At 35.7% G+C, this 17,746-nt stretch overlaps 1 protein-coding gene across 1 annotated transcript; it reads right to left on the bottom strand.

Annotated features, from left to right (window-relative positions):
- Positions 1 to 330: 330 nt before the first annotated feature.
- BLOC1S6 (biogenesis of lysosomal organelles complex 1 subunit 6) lies at positions 331 to 17,311 on the bottom strand. The gene is made up of 5 exons (XM_016427938.2): positions 16,993 to 17,311; positions 11,371 to 11,512; positions 7,762 to 7,849; positions 3,638 to 3,724; positions 331 to 2,913 (listed from the first exon to the last, which is right to left on the bottom strand). The coding sequence occupies exons 1-5, from the start codon at positions 17,084 to 17,086 to the stop codon at positions 2,794 to 2,796; spliced, it is 531 nt and encodes a 176-aa protein (XP_016283424.1). The 5' UTR covers positions 17,087 to 17,311; the 3' UTR covers positions 331 to 2,793.
- Positions 17,312 to 17,746: the final 435 nt, after the last annotated feature.

The following is a 17,746-nucleotide window of genomic DNA, read 5'->3' as shown; positions in this document are numbered from 1 at the left end:
AAGTTTTCATTACTAAAGGTATCCTTTATGAGATAGCAAATGGTTCCTTATTTAGCATTTTAGGATTACATGGAAGAGCTTCAAAAGTACAAACACTAAAATCTATTGATGTAGCCTAAATCATTTTGTTTCACAAAATATCCTATGACCTTCTTGAAAGATATGTCATGAACGGTTTTGTAAAGCATTCTTGGTAGACTGATGAATGAAAAAAGCCAAGAGGAGAAAAGCTATGAGTGGTGTGGATATGAGAATTAGATATTGTCTGAACTACAGTTTGTGAGCACTATTGGATTGCTGTTTGGTATACTGAATAAATAAAACATAAAATAATTTCATAAGCCACTTTTTATTAAACATGTAAAAAATATCTGTTTTATAAGCTCAAAAATCAGACTAACAAAGTATACCTGGAATAACTTTTGACAACATCAAAAAAAAAAAAACCCTCAGTATCTGCACAACTTGAATTACATTCAATGTCTGTATAAACTACATAGGACCTGCTAGGAAGACAATATTTTTAAATTTTCACAAGTTAAAGCAAAATTATCCTCAGTAAATACATGATATGGTTTCAAAACAAAGGCAATGATTTCTTTTTAAAGTAGGATATGGAAAGATTCAAAGGAGTAAGCTATATTGTTTATTGGTTTGGGGTTCAATACAGTACCAAATGAATTTCTATTAGTAACTTTCAATTTCTTACACACTTATATTATGAATACTTTAAGAGCTATCTTCAATTTTGAAAAAGCTAAATCTGTAAGTTTGTTTCAATTACTAAGTAATTGTGTTTTTTATTTACTGTCTGACCTAAAAATAGCTGGTACTTATATATCAGCTTTTCAACTTGCTACTCTTAAGTTATGAAATGCAAAAAATTAAATCACTGAAGTGTCTTGTCATACATACAAAACATATGATCTACTTTATATGGCTAATTAAATGAGTAACTCATACAACCCAGAATTCTCAAGATAATTTACTGTCTATTAAGAGTTGTCTTAAAACTTTTTTTTTAAAAAGCAGGCAAGTAATAGAACTGATCACACAATGGAATAATTTAGCTCAAAAATTTCAGACCACTCAACTCTACCAAATTAAAACAAATTATACACAGAAATTTTTGTGATATTGTTTCTTCAAACCTTTAATTTATCCAAATCCTGCCCAGGCAGTTTCAGGAGATAGATTTCAACATCTGGCCATGTAAAACTAACATTCATAAGTCTAAAGTCAAGTAAATGCATACTGTGATGATTATTCATTCATTTAAGAAGAAAAACAACCACAATGTTTTAATCAATCTATTTTTCAGCATTCTTCCAAAATCAAATATTTTACTATCCTTTTGTATTAGCCTGATATGTGATCAGAGGTAGATTCCAGATTAATAAAAAGATATCTGCAGATTGTAATGTGAACTAGAAAAGACACATATTGTAATTATATGCCCTCCTAGGTTTCTGTTCATTCCCTATATAATAGAGATTAGACAACTGTCAAATACCCCTTAACGTTAAAAGAGGGATATGCACACCCTGGATTTTAAAGAGTGAAACTAAAATTTTCCCCACATAATATTTTCCTGCAATATATTCAAAAATTTTCTGAAAAAAGTTTAAGTTTCCAAATGTGTGTGTCTTTCTTAAAAGAGCTTAAAGAACTTTCTTTACCAACCTTTTTTTGAACCTTTTACATCACTATGAAAAGGGTAGGCAACACATCATTTTCATTTTATAAATGAAGCAAAGCAAAGAATGAAAAAATAACCAGAGACATAGGAAGTCACAAGATGCACTAGAGAATAGATCAGCAAGTTAAGAAATGCAGATTAAGAATCCCAATCTACTTGATTATCATTTCAGTGCTTGAAAATTGTTACTAAATATCATAAATGTGCAAGTGAAGAAGGGTCAAGAATCATAGAATACCACAGGAGCTATATGATAAGCTTAAAGATTAAGTAATGCTTTAAGCACATAAGGACATAACAAATTGACATCATTGAAAACAAAGTCTGAAAACAGAAGAAAAACTACACAGTCTCTGTTCTCTAAAGACAACTTTTTCTTTTGCTCATTTTCCAATGTCAAAGATGTCACTGAGATCATGTCATTATTCCTGTGTCAAGTTTTTCACATGGGCTTTCTACAAAGCACCTCTTGTTAATGGCGTGTATTGTTAGGCAGTTGGCATGGTGACATCATTAGAGTTCTTCTTAATAAAATCAATGGAAGAGGCCCTCTCAATTTAATCATGGGGTAGAGAAGTCATTAGATGGCTCAAAAAAGAGCAAAGACATTGGGAAAAAATGAGAATCTAATTTAAAATTTGGTACATATTCAGTAACAGGATCTTGACTTTTTTTAAGCCTAAGGGCACTGTACAAAGTAGGTGCTTTGAATATCTGTCAAATGATGAAATCAAACAATGGTTATTAAATGTGTCAAGGCAAAAATCCAACTGATTTGTAAAAGTATAAGAAAAGCTAAACTGAAAAAAGATAAATATCACATAACATTAAGGCCAATTTACATTTTAATAACTAATGAAAAACTTGGCACCCTAAATGGCTAGAATGAAGATACGGTAATTCGATGAGTGCAAAACATAAAACTCTGAACAATGGCATAAGGCACTACATCAAACTGACCCTACCAATCAAGCTCTCTTAAATCCAAAGAATGTGGGAACAAGGGAGGGAAAAACCAGTATGTACACACATACACATATATACATATAAAAATAAACATATGTACATGGACAAGATGACTGTTGCTTAGTTTTTTATGTCCTTTTCGCTGGTTTAGCAGTTAATTGTTTCTCTCTTTCAAATTCTTTTTCTCGTTGTTGTTCCCTCTCCAATTCTTCTTTCTGTCTCTTCTGTTGGAGCTTTAGAGCTCTTTTCTAGATCAGAAAAGAAACAAAATCAAGAACTATACCAAGGTTTATATACTTATATCCTTAGCGGAGGCAGAGGGGATCAGGGCCTATGACTTCATCGGCCTGACAAACTCCTAGCGAAAAGTCAGCACCTGCGCTGAAACACCAATCATCTTGGACACTGAGACGTGTCCAGGGTTACAAAGACAGTATGTGTTAAGAGTGGAAATCTGATGATAAGAATCGGGTCTTTTTGCTACCCATACAAGCTATACCATGTTGCTTCTTCACATTTAGACTTTATTTTTTGCATACATTCAATTGTTTCATGTAATCTTTTTTGTTTGTTTCATGTAATCTAAAATAAACCCCAATTTCCATATCTTCTAATGATTCTTGATACCTAAAGAATTTGTTGCTTTCCATGTCTCAGTTGAATGGAGTACCTAGAAAAAACTACATGAGAGTATGGGATGACTTCTAAAACCCATCAACACTCTTATTAATGTAAGTGTCTAGTAATTCATACCCAAAGTGCTTATTGCCTTTGAAAAATATATTAATAGCATCAATAAATTTTATGTAATATTACATAAATAAAATTACCACTTTCAGTTCTTTCAAAATGTAATATGAAGAAAAGGTATGGTCCTAAAAGCTCATTTCTAGCAGCCATCAATAAAAAAAGGAAAACAGAGCATTAAACCTCTCTACTAATTAAAATATATCAGAAAGTTATTCAACTCACTTTTAATTTTGAGGTCTTTTCATGAAGCATCAGCATCTCTTTTCTTATATTCACTAACTTGTTGTGATAGAATTTAGCTTCTGTAAACTTAAAACAGGAAAAACTAAATTATGATTCAAGTTTAAAATTCCTTTGAATATATAAATATATTTTTTTTAAAACCATGGAATAGACAAACAAATTTGTGATCTAAATCCTGAATAATTCTTCCTAAATTTGACTGATTTTATAATCCATTATTTTCATACTTTAATTACTCTCTACAAATTACATTTAAAAGCTACATGCAACACTTTAACAACCTTTGCTGGGAGGAGGGAGAAAAGTGATGGCACTGGTATACAATAAAAAGAATGCCTACTATGTAATGAAAAGAACATTTTAAAATGTAAAATCTGCTATACAATTAATCACTTGACAAATGGGTATCCTATATGGGACTAAAGTTGCAATAAGATCATCCAAGTGCTATCAGTTGCTACTATATTCAGAAGAAGCCAAAAGCTTTTTAAATTCATGCCTCCACTGCATTGGCTATAAGTCAAGAGCCTTAAAGGTTATTAAATTAGGCATTTAAATATGCCTGACAATAAGAACTAAGTTATGAACCTTGAATAAGTGCTGCCTCATCTTATTACCCACTATTCAATAACAAAAAAAAAAACACCAGGATATACTGAATGAGAGTAGGCCTTCCTTCCTCTGTGTAGACCCAATATTATTCTTGAGGTATAATCAAGAAGCTGAGTGTGTCCATAGAAAAGCTTTTTCCTGGATAGTCTCCAACATGAATTTCCTAAAAAGAAGGATCCCAACTTAAAAGAAAAATAAGTAATGTAAGTCTAGGTGAAGAAAAACACAATTCTCCCTCAGAAAGAATGAAGGAGAAAGAAGAAAAGGAAAGACTTGGTAGTCAAGAAAGTAGTCCAACTAAAAAGAGCCAGAAATGGCAACTTTAACCTTCTAATCTTGTATTCAACTCAGATCTTATAAGAGTACACATTTATGGTTCAATGTAAACTTGGAAGAAAAGTCTCGGGAGGAGTGCCCCAGGAATGTAGAGAAGCTAGTATTATTTAATATTTTAACTAATGACTTGGATAAAGGAGTAAGATCACAGATTGAAAACTTAAAGGGATTTCAGAGCTCCTCTGGTCCAACCCACTTATTTTACAGATGAGGAAATTGAGACGCAAAAGGTTTAAGTGATTTGCTGTGTCATATAGGTAGTAAGCAGATTTCTGACATCAGAGTCAATGCTATTTCCAGAACGCATTAATGCATGGATAGCAAGATTATCAAAACTGCAAATGTAATCATTAGGAGGGATGGCAAACACAAAATGACAGAAAACAAAAATGTTTCAACAAGCTAAAACAATGGTCCAAATCTACTAAAAATAAAATCTAAATATGGAGACTTAACTTAACTTGGTTTCAAAATTAAAATATCAAATTTTCATTACTAGATCAGAAGGATTGGCTAGACAACAACTCATCTAAAAAAGATTTAGTAGGGTCTAGCGAGGGATCTGCAAGTTTTTACTGTATTTGAGTGCACACACAGATATGGTGACCAAAAAAGTTAAAGCAATCTCAGGTCACATTAAGAAAAACATGCTATTAAGGAACAAAGGAAGTGATTGTCACCCTGCCTTGATCAGACCACAAATGGAACAATGTTTTGCTTTGGATGCTGCATTTTTGAAAGACATTGATACACCAGAGGGAGTATCTCCCAAAATAATGATCATGCCCCAATGACTGCTCAAGGACTGAAGAGATTTGTACACAATAGCTATCTTCAAGTATTTGAAGGGCTGCCATGTGGAAGAATGACTTTTGTTCTCCTTGGCCCTGCAGGGCAGAATCAGAAGCAAAGGGTTAATATCACACAGATATTCAGGATGGATGTGAGAGAAAAATCCCTAACACTTGGATATACTTTAGAAGGGATTTTCTTCAAGTCATATAAATTAAACTAATGACATATTGTAATTCTATGTGCAGATAAACAGAACTCGGCACTCTAATTTTCAGTTCTTAGCTAAGAGCCCAAGGTTTTTCTTGTTTCTTGTTTCTCAACAAAGATTATATGTAAGGCTGTAGCATTAACCTCTGAACAAAAAAAAAGAGAAGAACATCCTATTCCTTCAGGCCCAAGACACTATATTCTATCTGCCTCTTCATTACATCTACTGTTTGCATGTAGGAAGGGATATAAAGCATCCTGACAGCCTACTATGCACCAAATGTCTGCTGAATACAACTAAAGAAACCTATGTAAATATATTTCAGAAAGTAAGATATCTTTAGAAAGACAATTTATTTCAAAGTAAATTGTTGGGGGGAGGGTGGGGAGTGAGGGATCGACTCCCAATAGTTAAATTCAACAATATGTAAAAATTCAATTCAACAAAAATTTATTAAGCATGTACTAGGTACAAGGCACTGCTCTAGGTTCCTGGGACTCAAAGATATGAAACAATCCTGCCCTCCAAGAACTATATTCCAAGTGGTCATTAGAAAAGTGGGAAATCAGGAAAACATGTATAAATACTAATAGGTAAACATAAGGGAATTTGAAAAATCACTATAAATAAGTAGGAAGTAGCACTTGAACTGAGCTGAGCTGAGCCTTCACTTCACAGAATCTAAGGTAGAATCCTTTGAAAAGAAGTAAAGAAACACATTCTAGGGGAGGACAGCTAGTGCAAAGGTGCAGAGATGGGATACCAAGGTTGGAGAATTTGGCTGGAACGCTGAGTGCATAAAGGAAAAATAATATGAATTATATCTGAAAAGGTAGGCTTTAAATAAAAGAATTGGAAACTTTAACAGTTGGAAGGGCATGAAAGCACTGGAACCCACCCAAAAAGGAATCTCTACATGGGGTACTCTCACTCATTCTTCTCTTAAATTCCTGAAACTGTTATCATTAGTCAGACTTGACTAGTTCCATATCTTTTCTTCTATGAAATCTACTATAGTTATTACACTGTGTCATGAAATTTTTGAGCTGGAAGGGCTCTAAAAAACCACTTAGTTGTTCAACCCTTCCTTTATTAGATGAGGAAACTGTAGTTCAGAGAGGATTAATAATTTGTCCAAAGTTATAGGTAAGTACTAGATAACTCTGAGCTAGATTTCTGGTCTTCTAACTCCTGGTTCAATGATTTATGCCATCATGATGTTATACTTTATGTTAATCAGTTTAGAGGTACACTTTTCTAGGTCTAAACTAACTTTTAAACTATTGATTCAAGAATGTGTAATCACTACTATATTATACCTTTTTTTTATGGACACTACAGACAAATCTCCATGGAACTTTCTCCTAGAGGTGGCAAAAAGGCTTTTAAATTCTTTTTTTATATGGCCTTCAGTTTAGTTACTCCTTCCAAAAATATATAATTCTTTTGGTATAAAATTTGACTGTCCACATGTATTGAAAGATAGAACCAACAGCTAAATTTTATACTAGGTGTTCCAAAAGCTTTAGAGTGTCATCTTAAATTATTAAAATTATTAAAGCTAAAATGGTAATAAGACTTTTAGAACTCCCATATATATGGTCTTTCCTTCCAGAATGAAGAAAATATAGCTACAAATCACTCTCCTCCCATCCCCCCCCAAGTTCTCTCTTATATGTATGAGAAGTATAAACAAACAGATTTGTTCTACCCTCTCAAAAATAAGTTTTTCTTCACAGAATCTTAGAATTTCAGTTTGAAAACAGACCTCAAGAACCATCTACTCCAACCCCATACTGGAAATAGAATTACACTATGTACGACACATTCACCAGAGATAATTGTTTTTTTTTTAATACCACCAAGAAAAATCCATTATCTCCTCAGGTACCCCTAATTGTTAGAAATACCTACTTTTAAGCTTCCAAAGAAACTTCATTCTCTGACAATATTAATATTTTGAAAGATACTTTGTCATATTCACAAACCTGGTTATATTCTCATTTAAGAGGTTTTGTGAAAATCTCATTTCTGAATTTTTAAAAGGTACAGAAAAATTTGGAGAACGCACTTAAACAATGCTAGGCTGGAAAAACTGATTCAGCTAACATTAAAATATAACATTATTAAAACACATTCATAGAGCACTTACCAAAGCATTAATATCCAAAATAGAATGGCATTCTTTGAATTTTGAAATCTCTTGCTCTAGTGTATCTAGTAGTACCACTTGGTTCTGTCTGAAACAAAAGCAAATAGCTAAGATGAGGCTTACATATCCTGGATTAAAATAAAATCATCTAAAATTCTATATTAATTTAACAGTTCAATTTTCAAGTAGTTTCAAGTTTTATGCTATGAGCTTGGAATTAAACTGGAAGAGTATGAGAACAAGTCTTGAAAGAATTTCATCTTTTCCAAGTTCATTTTGTCAGTAAAAAAAAACAGAGGGAAGCTAGGTTGGGTTTTTAAAGGTAAGGGTTTTAAAAATAAACAGAAAGCTGATGATAGTGTCAATGCCTAACTCTAGTTTTTAGACCCCATCATAGAAAATTTAAGAATTTAAAGGTAGTGCATCATTATCTTTTCTCCATACACTGAGAATCAAAAAGAAATTGTATTTCTGAGCCTCTTTCATCAAGATTTTAAGTGCTTTACACACTTCTTTTTAATACATCTTACAAAGGCAAATATAGGGAAATTTCCTATTTTACATATGGAAAAATGGGAATTAAAAGAAGTTGCACAAGTGTAACTGGGTGGATTGAGAGCTAGGTCTAGAGATGGGAGGTCCTAATTTCAAATCTGGCTGCAGACACTCCCTAGCATCAAGTCACTTAACCTCCATTTGGAGGGAGGGCAAGGGAAGGAAGGAGGGAAAGAGGGGGGAGGGAGGGAGACAGAGACAGAGAGAAACGGGGGGGTGAGGGGGGGGGGCAGAGACAAAGAGACAAGGAACCAAGAAATCTTGATTCTACCACTAGTCAGCCAGGTGACCATGGATAAACCTTAGGTTTCTGTATTTTAAAAAAAAAAAAAGTAGGAATGGAGATGGAAGGGATAATCAGACTAGATAAATTTTAAGCCCATTGATCTCTCAGAATGGTGATTCTAAATCTATCTGGCAAAAAAAAAAAAGTGTCAAACTCTCTTTCATTTGACCTCACTACACTTTGTAATCTGAGTTAGAAATCTAAGAGGTCCAGGGCACTGAGGCCATCTGGTTGTATAAAATATTCTTTAAATTTTTCAGGGGAAAAAATATAAGGTGCCATACTCCAATCATTCCATTTCTCCCTCTTCCTTTCATCAAACAAGGTGAGGCATACTTCATGGGGGGGCTAGATATGGCAAAGAAACAAAAAGCAAGAGAGAAGCTTCCAATAATTGGTGTGATACTCAATACACTCACATTCTTGTTATCTCCAAATGACCTCTGGGTCCTGAGAAATAATGCATTCTCTCTGAGTAGCTACCTGATCATTAGTAGAGTGATTATTTATAAAACTATATTAAATATAAAAACAATCTGGAAAAAATAAAAGATAAGCCTGAATAGAGGTTTACAAATTCTCTATTCTCCCACATAGCCAGCATACCCTATAGGTCAGAAACTCACCTGACCCCCTACAATCTGCTCTATTTACTGACCTCAGAAGAGGAAAAACCTGGGGATGTGGCAAAACCAGATAAGCTGGCTTACCTAGGCAACCTAAAAATCTAGAATGACTATAGAAACCATTAGAAAAATTAATCTCCAAAGCACAAAATCTTGCCCCACAGATTTCAAAAATAAACCTAAAGGCAGAAATCACAATTCATAAATGCCTATAAGCAAATAAAAGGCTTTGTCAAGTAGTAAAATGATCACACTTCATTCCTGGGACCTTTTACCCTGTGTAAGTAACAAAATAAAGAGACCATCAATTTCTACTAAGCCACAAGGGCTATTCAGTATCACAGAATTATAAAGCTGGAAGAAGGTGCCTTGGATAGAGATCATCTAATCTAAATCCTTCATTTGAAGATGAAAGCACAAAGGCCCAAAAGGCTTAATTGACTTGTGCAAATTCACAAAGTGAGTGGCAAGGACCAAAAATTAAACCCTCCCAACTCCCAATTTCTGAACTAGTGCTCTTTCTACAAAACAACTATCAGCAAAGAAATCTGTGAAGAGTCAGAAAGATTCCGAGTACAGCATTTATTTACTGTTTCTTAACTCTCAAAAAACAAAGTAACTATTATTCAGCAAATTATATGGTTTGACCATTTAAAGAGTATTTTGGGCACCCAAGAAAAAGAGTGAGGTTATTATAAATTAAGTATTAGAGAAGGTTAACAAAGACCCCTCAAATACTAAAAAAAAAAATGCTAGAAAAATAGATATATTTTATCCATTTTCAAAAACATAAAGGGATTTTATTCATTACCCTTCCCAAGTTATAACATATTCTGGGTTCCCTTCATCTGTGAGCTTAAAACAAATATCTAGCCCTTATTGCAATATAAGAGTACTTAGAATCACAAAAAGCATTTTCTTCGACTTTGGGGAAAAAAAAAACGGCCCCTCTGGACAACAAATGCTTTCCGCCCACAGTATGAATCAGTCACCTGAGGCTGGGTAGCTCCAAAATTTTACTGAACACTCTTATTAGAGATTAGAAACCATATTCTGTGTTACTGGGTAAACAAACTCACTAGTTTGTTAATTATAGTATTTAGTCACAAAAAAGTTCCACTTTTTTTTTGCTCTTCAAAAATCACTATTGATTCATAGTTGATCATAATTCAAATGTAAAGGCTACAAAAGCATTGGCTGGTGGTATGATTTAAGGAATATGAACAGGTGTATGGACCTGATAACCTGTTCATGGAATAACTATCACTTCTTAACTGAGTTTTAAGGTAAATCACCTTGCAGCAGTCCCTAGACATATTTTTGCTTCCCACTCTAAGAAACAAAGAGTGGAAAGATTTCAAGCTCTATGTTTTTATCCTCCTGAAGAAACAGTGACTAAGTCTGATTTCTACATGAGAATTATTGTCCTTAGCTGTAGGTGTGTAGACAATGCCCACACTTTCCCATATCTCATTCTCTTTTTTTTTTTAAATCCTTACCTTTTGTCTTGGAATTAATACTGTGTATTGGTTCCAAGGCAGAAGAGCAATAAGGGCTAGGAAATGGGGGTTGAGTGACTTGTCCAGGATCATGCAGCTGGGAAGTGTCTGAAGTCAAATTTGAACCCAGGATCTCTAGGCCTGGCTCTCAATCCACTGAACTACCCTGCTGCTCCCCCCCCCTCCCCCCCCCCCGCCATTCTTTTTAAAAGCAAGGTATTTATTGAATCTAGGGAAAAAATTTCTGTCTTCTCAAGTAAAAATATCATGGGGCATTTTCTTAAACACTATTCTAAAACACAAGCTTATACAAAAATTACCATTAAATATGCAAATGGACTATTTCATAAAATAATAAATGGTAACTGCAATTCCAGATTCTACTTGTGCCTAAAATGGGAGGGGGGGGGGAACCTATGGACATTAACTTTTTGCAGTTAAGTTATAAAATACTCTTCTATTACCACTTCTACTTGCTAAAGCATTAGAAGTAATCAAAACTAAGTGTGATAAAATACATGGTAAAGTTTATTATATCAAACTCAAACCTCATGATTTCCATTCCACTGCTCTTCTCAGAAAAAAAAAAGCATGGGGTCTCAATGAAGAAATGAGCCTATATGACAATTTCTGGTTTGCTTACGTGAGCTCCTGGAGGGCTTGTTTTGATCTCTCCAAGTCTGGTAAATAATGAGAGAGTAATCCTTGTGCTAGTTGTTCCAGAGCTTTATTTTCAACTGTCAAGTCTTCCATTAACCCTTCGTCTGGAGAAGCATCGCCAGAACCTATGACCCAAGCAAGAACATATTGAAGAAGCTATTAAAACTCTTGTTTTATGTCTAATGTGTCTAATATGGAAAAATGTTTTACATGATAGTCCATATAAAATCTATATCAGGACGGGAGGGGGGAAGGGGAGGCAAAGTGAGAGGGAAGGATTGAATTTGGAACTCAAAATTTTAAAAAGTTTAAAATTGTTTTTACAAGTAATTAAGGGGGAAAATTGAAAAGACTTTTTTAAAAAAAGGCTAAGTCTTAACTTTACAACCAGAATAAAATATTATGGTTACATTTTTTAAGGCAATGTAAAGTAATATATATTTCTTTTTTCAGCATTTAATAAATGCTTGTTTACTTGACTATAGGATGACGAGCTAATAAAACAAAAATATAATTTTAGAAAGTATTTTCAGGTGTTTTAGATTTCACATATCTTAGTAGATTTAAAGGCCACCTAGTCAAACTTGCTCATTTTGCAAATATAGAAAACTAAGGCTCAGGGAAGTTAAGTGATCTGCCCAATATCATACAGGTAATCAGGATTAGAGAATTTGAATCCAAATGCCCTTACTCCAGAGCCAGTGCCCTTTCTCTTGGACTTCACTGAGTTTTCTAGCTGAGAATCAACAAAAGGGTGGTAACAGTATAAAGTTGAACAAATAGGAAAATATTCTAATTCTTTCTTTTGGATTTTTAACATTTTAAAAAACCTTGTCCCCATCAAATGAAAGCAATCTTTAAAATAGAACACTTAATGCATTGCCCCATATTAATGTTGTTTGTCCAACTGTTGTTCAATCATTTCAGTCACTTCCTGACCCCATTTGGAGTTTTCTTTGCAAAGATACTAGAGTAGTTTGCTATTTCCTTTTCCAGCTCATTTTACCGATGAGGAAACCGAGGCAAATAGGGTTAAGGAACTTGTCTGAGGTCACATGGCTAGTGAGACCAGATTTAAATATAGGAAAATAAGTCTTCCTGACTCCAAGGCTGAATTCTATCCACTATGCCACCAACTGCCTTGTTTCTCCAACTAGATTATAAATATTCCTTGGCACATAAAACCATGTCTTTTTTTCTTTTGGTATCACCAAAAACTCCTAAAAAAGTGTTAGGTATATTATGCACATGATAGGCATTCAAGCATATGAAAATTGAAAAAAAAAATCCACAGCATTTCACAAATCTTATCACAAGTCACGTAGAACAGCTATTCCTAAATAGGGCAGACTGAAAATAGTTCCAAATGTCTACAAAATATTGTATGAGTACATCAAACTCAACATTTCTATAAGAACTCATTATCTTTTCCCCAAAACTTGCCCTTTCTAATATTACTATTTCTCTTCATAGTAAATAGCATTATTACTCAAGCTCCTTAGAACCTATACATTCTTTAAGTGTTGTTTCTACCATCTGCCTTCTCTTTCTCATTTCCACCATAGTTCAAATCAAAATTGCCTTTTATGAAGACTAGTTTAATAGTCTAATAGTTCATTGGAATCAAGAAGACCTGAGTTTGAATCAGGTTTTAGACACTTACTAGCTGTGTAACCCTGGACAAGTCATTAAATTCTTGTTTGCCTCAGTTTCTTCAACTGTAAAATGGGGACCACTACTATCTCAAAGGTCTGTTAAGGATCAAATGAAATAATATTTGCAAAGTGCTTTAGCACAGTGCCTGGCATATAGTGGGTACTATATAAATGCCAGTTCTCTTCCTGACTCCAAGATGCAGTCTTTCTAATTCATTCTATATTAAGTCCATTAGACTAATCCATATTCAATGCATAGTTCTGGTTAATGTCACATCCCTGCTTAAAAATCTCTAAGGTTGGTTTAAAACCTTAAAATGTAGTGTACCCAAGTGTACAACCTTGGAATAGGAAAAATGTGGATTACCTAACCCTAATGTGGAACCCATTTGGGTTTTTTGGAGAAAAAAGTTCACCTAATTAATTAGCAAGTAAGCACAACTGAAAATTGGGGCCTGATCATCTGTCAGCAGATAATGTATAAATGACTAGCACTAGATGTCATGTTAGGCTTAAATTAATAGTTGTAATTGAAACTAAATGTTAAATTTGTGAATCCTGCAAACATATAGATTCCTGATCACATGGTAAACTAATTCAAAACCTATTTCCATGTTATTCATATTTGCAGTAGAGCAATTCTTTAACATCAAAACCCTAATCACATCACTATCGCACTACATGGTCAATCATATAGTTGTCTAATGTATTTCTGGTTCCACAGTTCTTTCTCTGAATGTGGATAGTGTTTTTTTCCTATATTCCTCAAGACTGTCTTGGGTCATTGCATTGCTACTGGTAGAAAAGACCATTTGATTACATTTGATTGTGCTGTGATGTATCAGTCTCTGTGTATAATGTTCTTCTAGTTCTGCTCCTTTCACTCTGCATCAGTTCTTGGAGGTCATTCCAGTTCACATGGAATTCCTCCATTTCTTTATTCCTTTCAGCACAATAATATTCCATCACCAACATATACCACAATTTATTCAGCCATTCCCCAATTGATGAACATACCTCTCATTTCCAATTTTTTGCCACCAGAGTGTGGCTATATATATTTTTGTACGAGTCTTTTTTCTTATTATCTCTTTGGGGTACAAACCCAGCAGTGTTATGGCTGGATCAAAGGGCAGGCATTCATTTAAAGCCCTTTGTGCATAGTTTCAAATAGCCCTCCAGAATGGTTGGACCAATTCACAACTCCACCAGCAGCCTTCACAACGATTCTAACTTATCTTTTTAACCTGATCCCTCGCCATACCCCTTCAAAACATTCTTGGTTCCAGCCAAACTAGACCACTACTTAATGGTCTTGAATTTATGTCCCTTTCCATTTTGCTCATACAACCCTTCACACCTAGAATATACTCCTACTCTTTCTTTCTCCTTTTCCCAACTTCTTATAAAATCCTTCCAGATCAAGCTTATGTACCAAGACAAATTCCATGAGGCTTTCTCTGATACTTAGCAATTTAATTTCTCTTTTATTGACCTAGGAATGACTAGAAAAGCTAAGCTGGGTCCAGGGAAGAGAAAGCAGTCCAGTTGGTCTGAAGTCTAGGCTACATATAAGACAATCAGAAAAAGTCTAACAAAGACTGGCTGAGGACTTTAAATCTTAAACTATGGAATTCATACATTATCCAAATTTGGCTATTGGGAACTAACTTTATGAACAAGAGCACTTATGCTTTAGAAATACTAGATGTCAGATGGAGGATGGATAGAGACCTGAAATCCTTGCAAGAGGTAATAAAGGCCTGAATTAGGTAGATGAGAGTAAAAACAGAAAGCAAGGGATGGATGCCAAAGACAGTAAGGAAGAAACAGAAGCTACAGATCTTGCTTAAGAGATAATTATGAGAGTATTATTTTGAGACAGAAATGAGAAGTGACAGGCTTTGAGAAGTCAGAAGAGTAGAAAATGAAAGATTTGGTTTGGGTCATATTAACTTTGAGGTGATAGCTGGACATAAAAGAAATAGTCAAGAGAAAATTGAGAGGCAGTTAGGTGGCTCAATGGATATAGTGCCAGGCTTGGAGTCAGGAGGACCTGGTTCAAATCTGGCCTCAGATACTTCCTACCTGCATGACCCTGGGCAAGTCACTTACCCCTAATTGCCTGGCCCTTACCACTCTTCTGTTTTGGAAACTTAGTACCAAACCTTAGTAAGGTTTGTAAAGAAACTTAGTAAGGTAAGTAAAGAAACCAAAACTTAGTAAGGGTTTAGGAAAAAAAGGGGGAACGAACATTAGGGATATACAAATGAAGCTTGGGAGAGAGGGAAGGGATTGAGAATTGGAAATTATCTATAGAGAGGATCCAAGACATTATTTTGGGGGACATCTATGCTTAGTGGGCAAGATTCAGATGACTGATGATGATGATGATGATGATGATGATGATGATCTAGCAAATAGCCAGAGAGTGAGGATGAAACTAACAAAAAAGCAATGTCAAGAAAGCCAAAGGAAGAGTGTGTTTAAGAGATGAAGAGTGTCAAAAACTAGAGGATAAAAAAATTGGAAAGCAGTTAAGAGATTGTAGCCTTGAAGCCATTTGAATAGAGTGCAGGGGTCAAGAAACTAGAGGGAAAAGGTTGAAAAGTGAGTTTGTGGTAAAGAATTAGAGTGATTTTCTGCTATTCTTTCTAGTTCTGCTGTAAAAAAGAAGTATAAGACCATAACTTGGGATGGGGAGGGATCAGCAAAATCAGATGAACAGTTAAGAATGGGAAATCAGGGTATACTTAAAGACAATACAGAAGTGTACAAAGAGAGAAAACAGAGGAAAGATCAAAGCAGCAAGGTGCCAGAAGAGATAAGGAGATGAAGTAAAAAGTAGAGATTGGCCAAAAAACTCACCCTTTGTCAGAGAATGGAATATGGGAAAATTAGGAGAGAAGGCAGTTCAGGATAGATGACCTATTTTCTTAGGAAAGTAAGAAGCAAGGTCCTCCAATGAGAGAAGAGTAGGAAGGAGTGCCATAAGAGATCTGAGAAATAGGGAGCTTTGGAATAGTTGCTGGGGAAAGCATGAGTCAATAAGGAATGAAAAAAATGAGTGAATTTGTTTAGTGTGCCCATTTTGATCCAAACGAGGAAGAATGTTTTTTTTGGGAAAGGGTAGTTGTTGGAAAGTCCATGTGTATTGAGAGTGCTATAAAAGATTGTCAAGGAGTCAATGAAACCTAAAAAAAAAAATACAAAGGAGAGCAAATGAGTTCTGAAGGGAACTTGAACAAGCAAGGTAGTAGTGACACTATTGTTAAATTCAGTATATTCCTTTTTTTAAAAAAACCTATACTTAACAGATTGATTTCATATAGATTATTTTGGGGTTCTTTATACAGTTATATGGAAATATACATTTGTTGATATTTATAAAGTTCATGATGAAAAAAATAAAATCTAAAATTACAAAAAGACTTGCCACACAACAATGAAGGCCTAACTGGGATTAGGCAAATTAAATCTGTTGAGATGGTTGTTTTTGGAGGGTTAGTAGTGTTTAATTGAGCTCTAGATTCAGACACAGTAAACCTGGCTCATGCCAGAAGGCTCAGGTGATGAAGCCAAAGAGATCTTCAAGATGTCAAAAGCAGTGTGACTTTCTACAACAGACTTCGAGCAACTCAAAATAAACGGGAGAGGAAAACCTGTAAACTCGTTAGCAGGGAAAGCAGTGACTTTCAGTCAAGAGTGCCTGGTCTTCAATCCCCATTCCTGACAATCATTACCCAAGTGACCTCAGACTAGGCATTTCTGGGCCTCAGTTTCCTCATCCATAAAATGATGAAGTTGAACGAGATCCCAACACAGCTCGGAAGCTGGTTTACGCTGCGCCCTCTACCCCACACATCACGCAGGATTTGGAGGCACCTAGACCCAGGATCCAGTCGCCGCGCCCTCCAGGCTCCACTGCCCCTCCGCTCCGCCATACGTACTCACTGCGGGCGGCCCCAAGCCCAGACCGAGGGACCGCGGCTCCGGCGGGGCCTGGTCCTGCGGCGGCAGTTGCTGCTGCCCAGGGAAACTCATGATTCTCGGGGAGCGGAAATGAGGAAGCACAGGCCTGGAGAACCGGGGGGAAAGAAAAGAGTGGGAAGTGTCAATTCTAGACTCGTGGGTGACCGCCGAAGGCACCCCACTCCGTACCCCTCCCCCCGGCCCGGACACAGAATCCTGTAGCACCGAAAAGCTACGGAAACGGAAACAGAAACAGTGGGTTTCGTCAGAGGGGCGGAGCTTAGGATAGGCAAGAGGCCTCACTTATGCTCTCTTAGGGCCGGAAAGCCTGGAGTCACGTGATGCCAGTAACTCTATTAGTTCGTTGTTGGGTCACAGGGTGGGATCTTTGTGGGAGGTGGAACGTTTGTTCTCGGACCGAAGCGGAAGGAGGGGAACCGCTTAACGGAGGCTTTTAATCAGAAACTTTTCATAAAGTCCCGAATTGGTCTCCCTTCTGCTGCTAATTCCCTATCCGACAGACTATGCGACCTGCTGTTCCGTTATGCGGTCTTGAAGACCCATTACCCAAACCCTTGGCAAGGCTTAACAGGCCATTAGCCTCTTGGAGCTCAGTAGCTGACTTGGATAAACCTCGGCTTCCTAAAATCTAAAATAAGGAAATGCAGGGGCAGCTAGGTGACTGGATAAAAAGCGAGACCCAGAAACGGGAGATCTTGGGTTCAAATGTGG

The sequence above is a fragment of the Monodelphis domestica genome, chromosome 1 (assembly GCF_027887165.1).
Source record: "Monodelphis domestica isolate mMonDom1 chromosome 1, mMonDom1.pri, whole genome shotgun sequence".
In the NCBI taxonomy this organism is placed as follows: domain Eukaryota; kingdom Metazoa; phylum Chordata; class Mammalia; order Didelphimorphia; family Didelphidae; genus Monodelphis; species Monodelphis domestica.
This window is presented reverse-complemented; position numbering and strand designations above follow the sequence as displayed.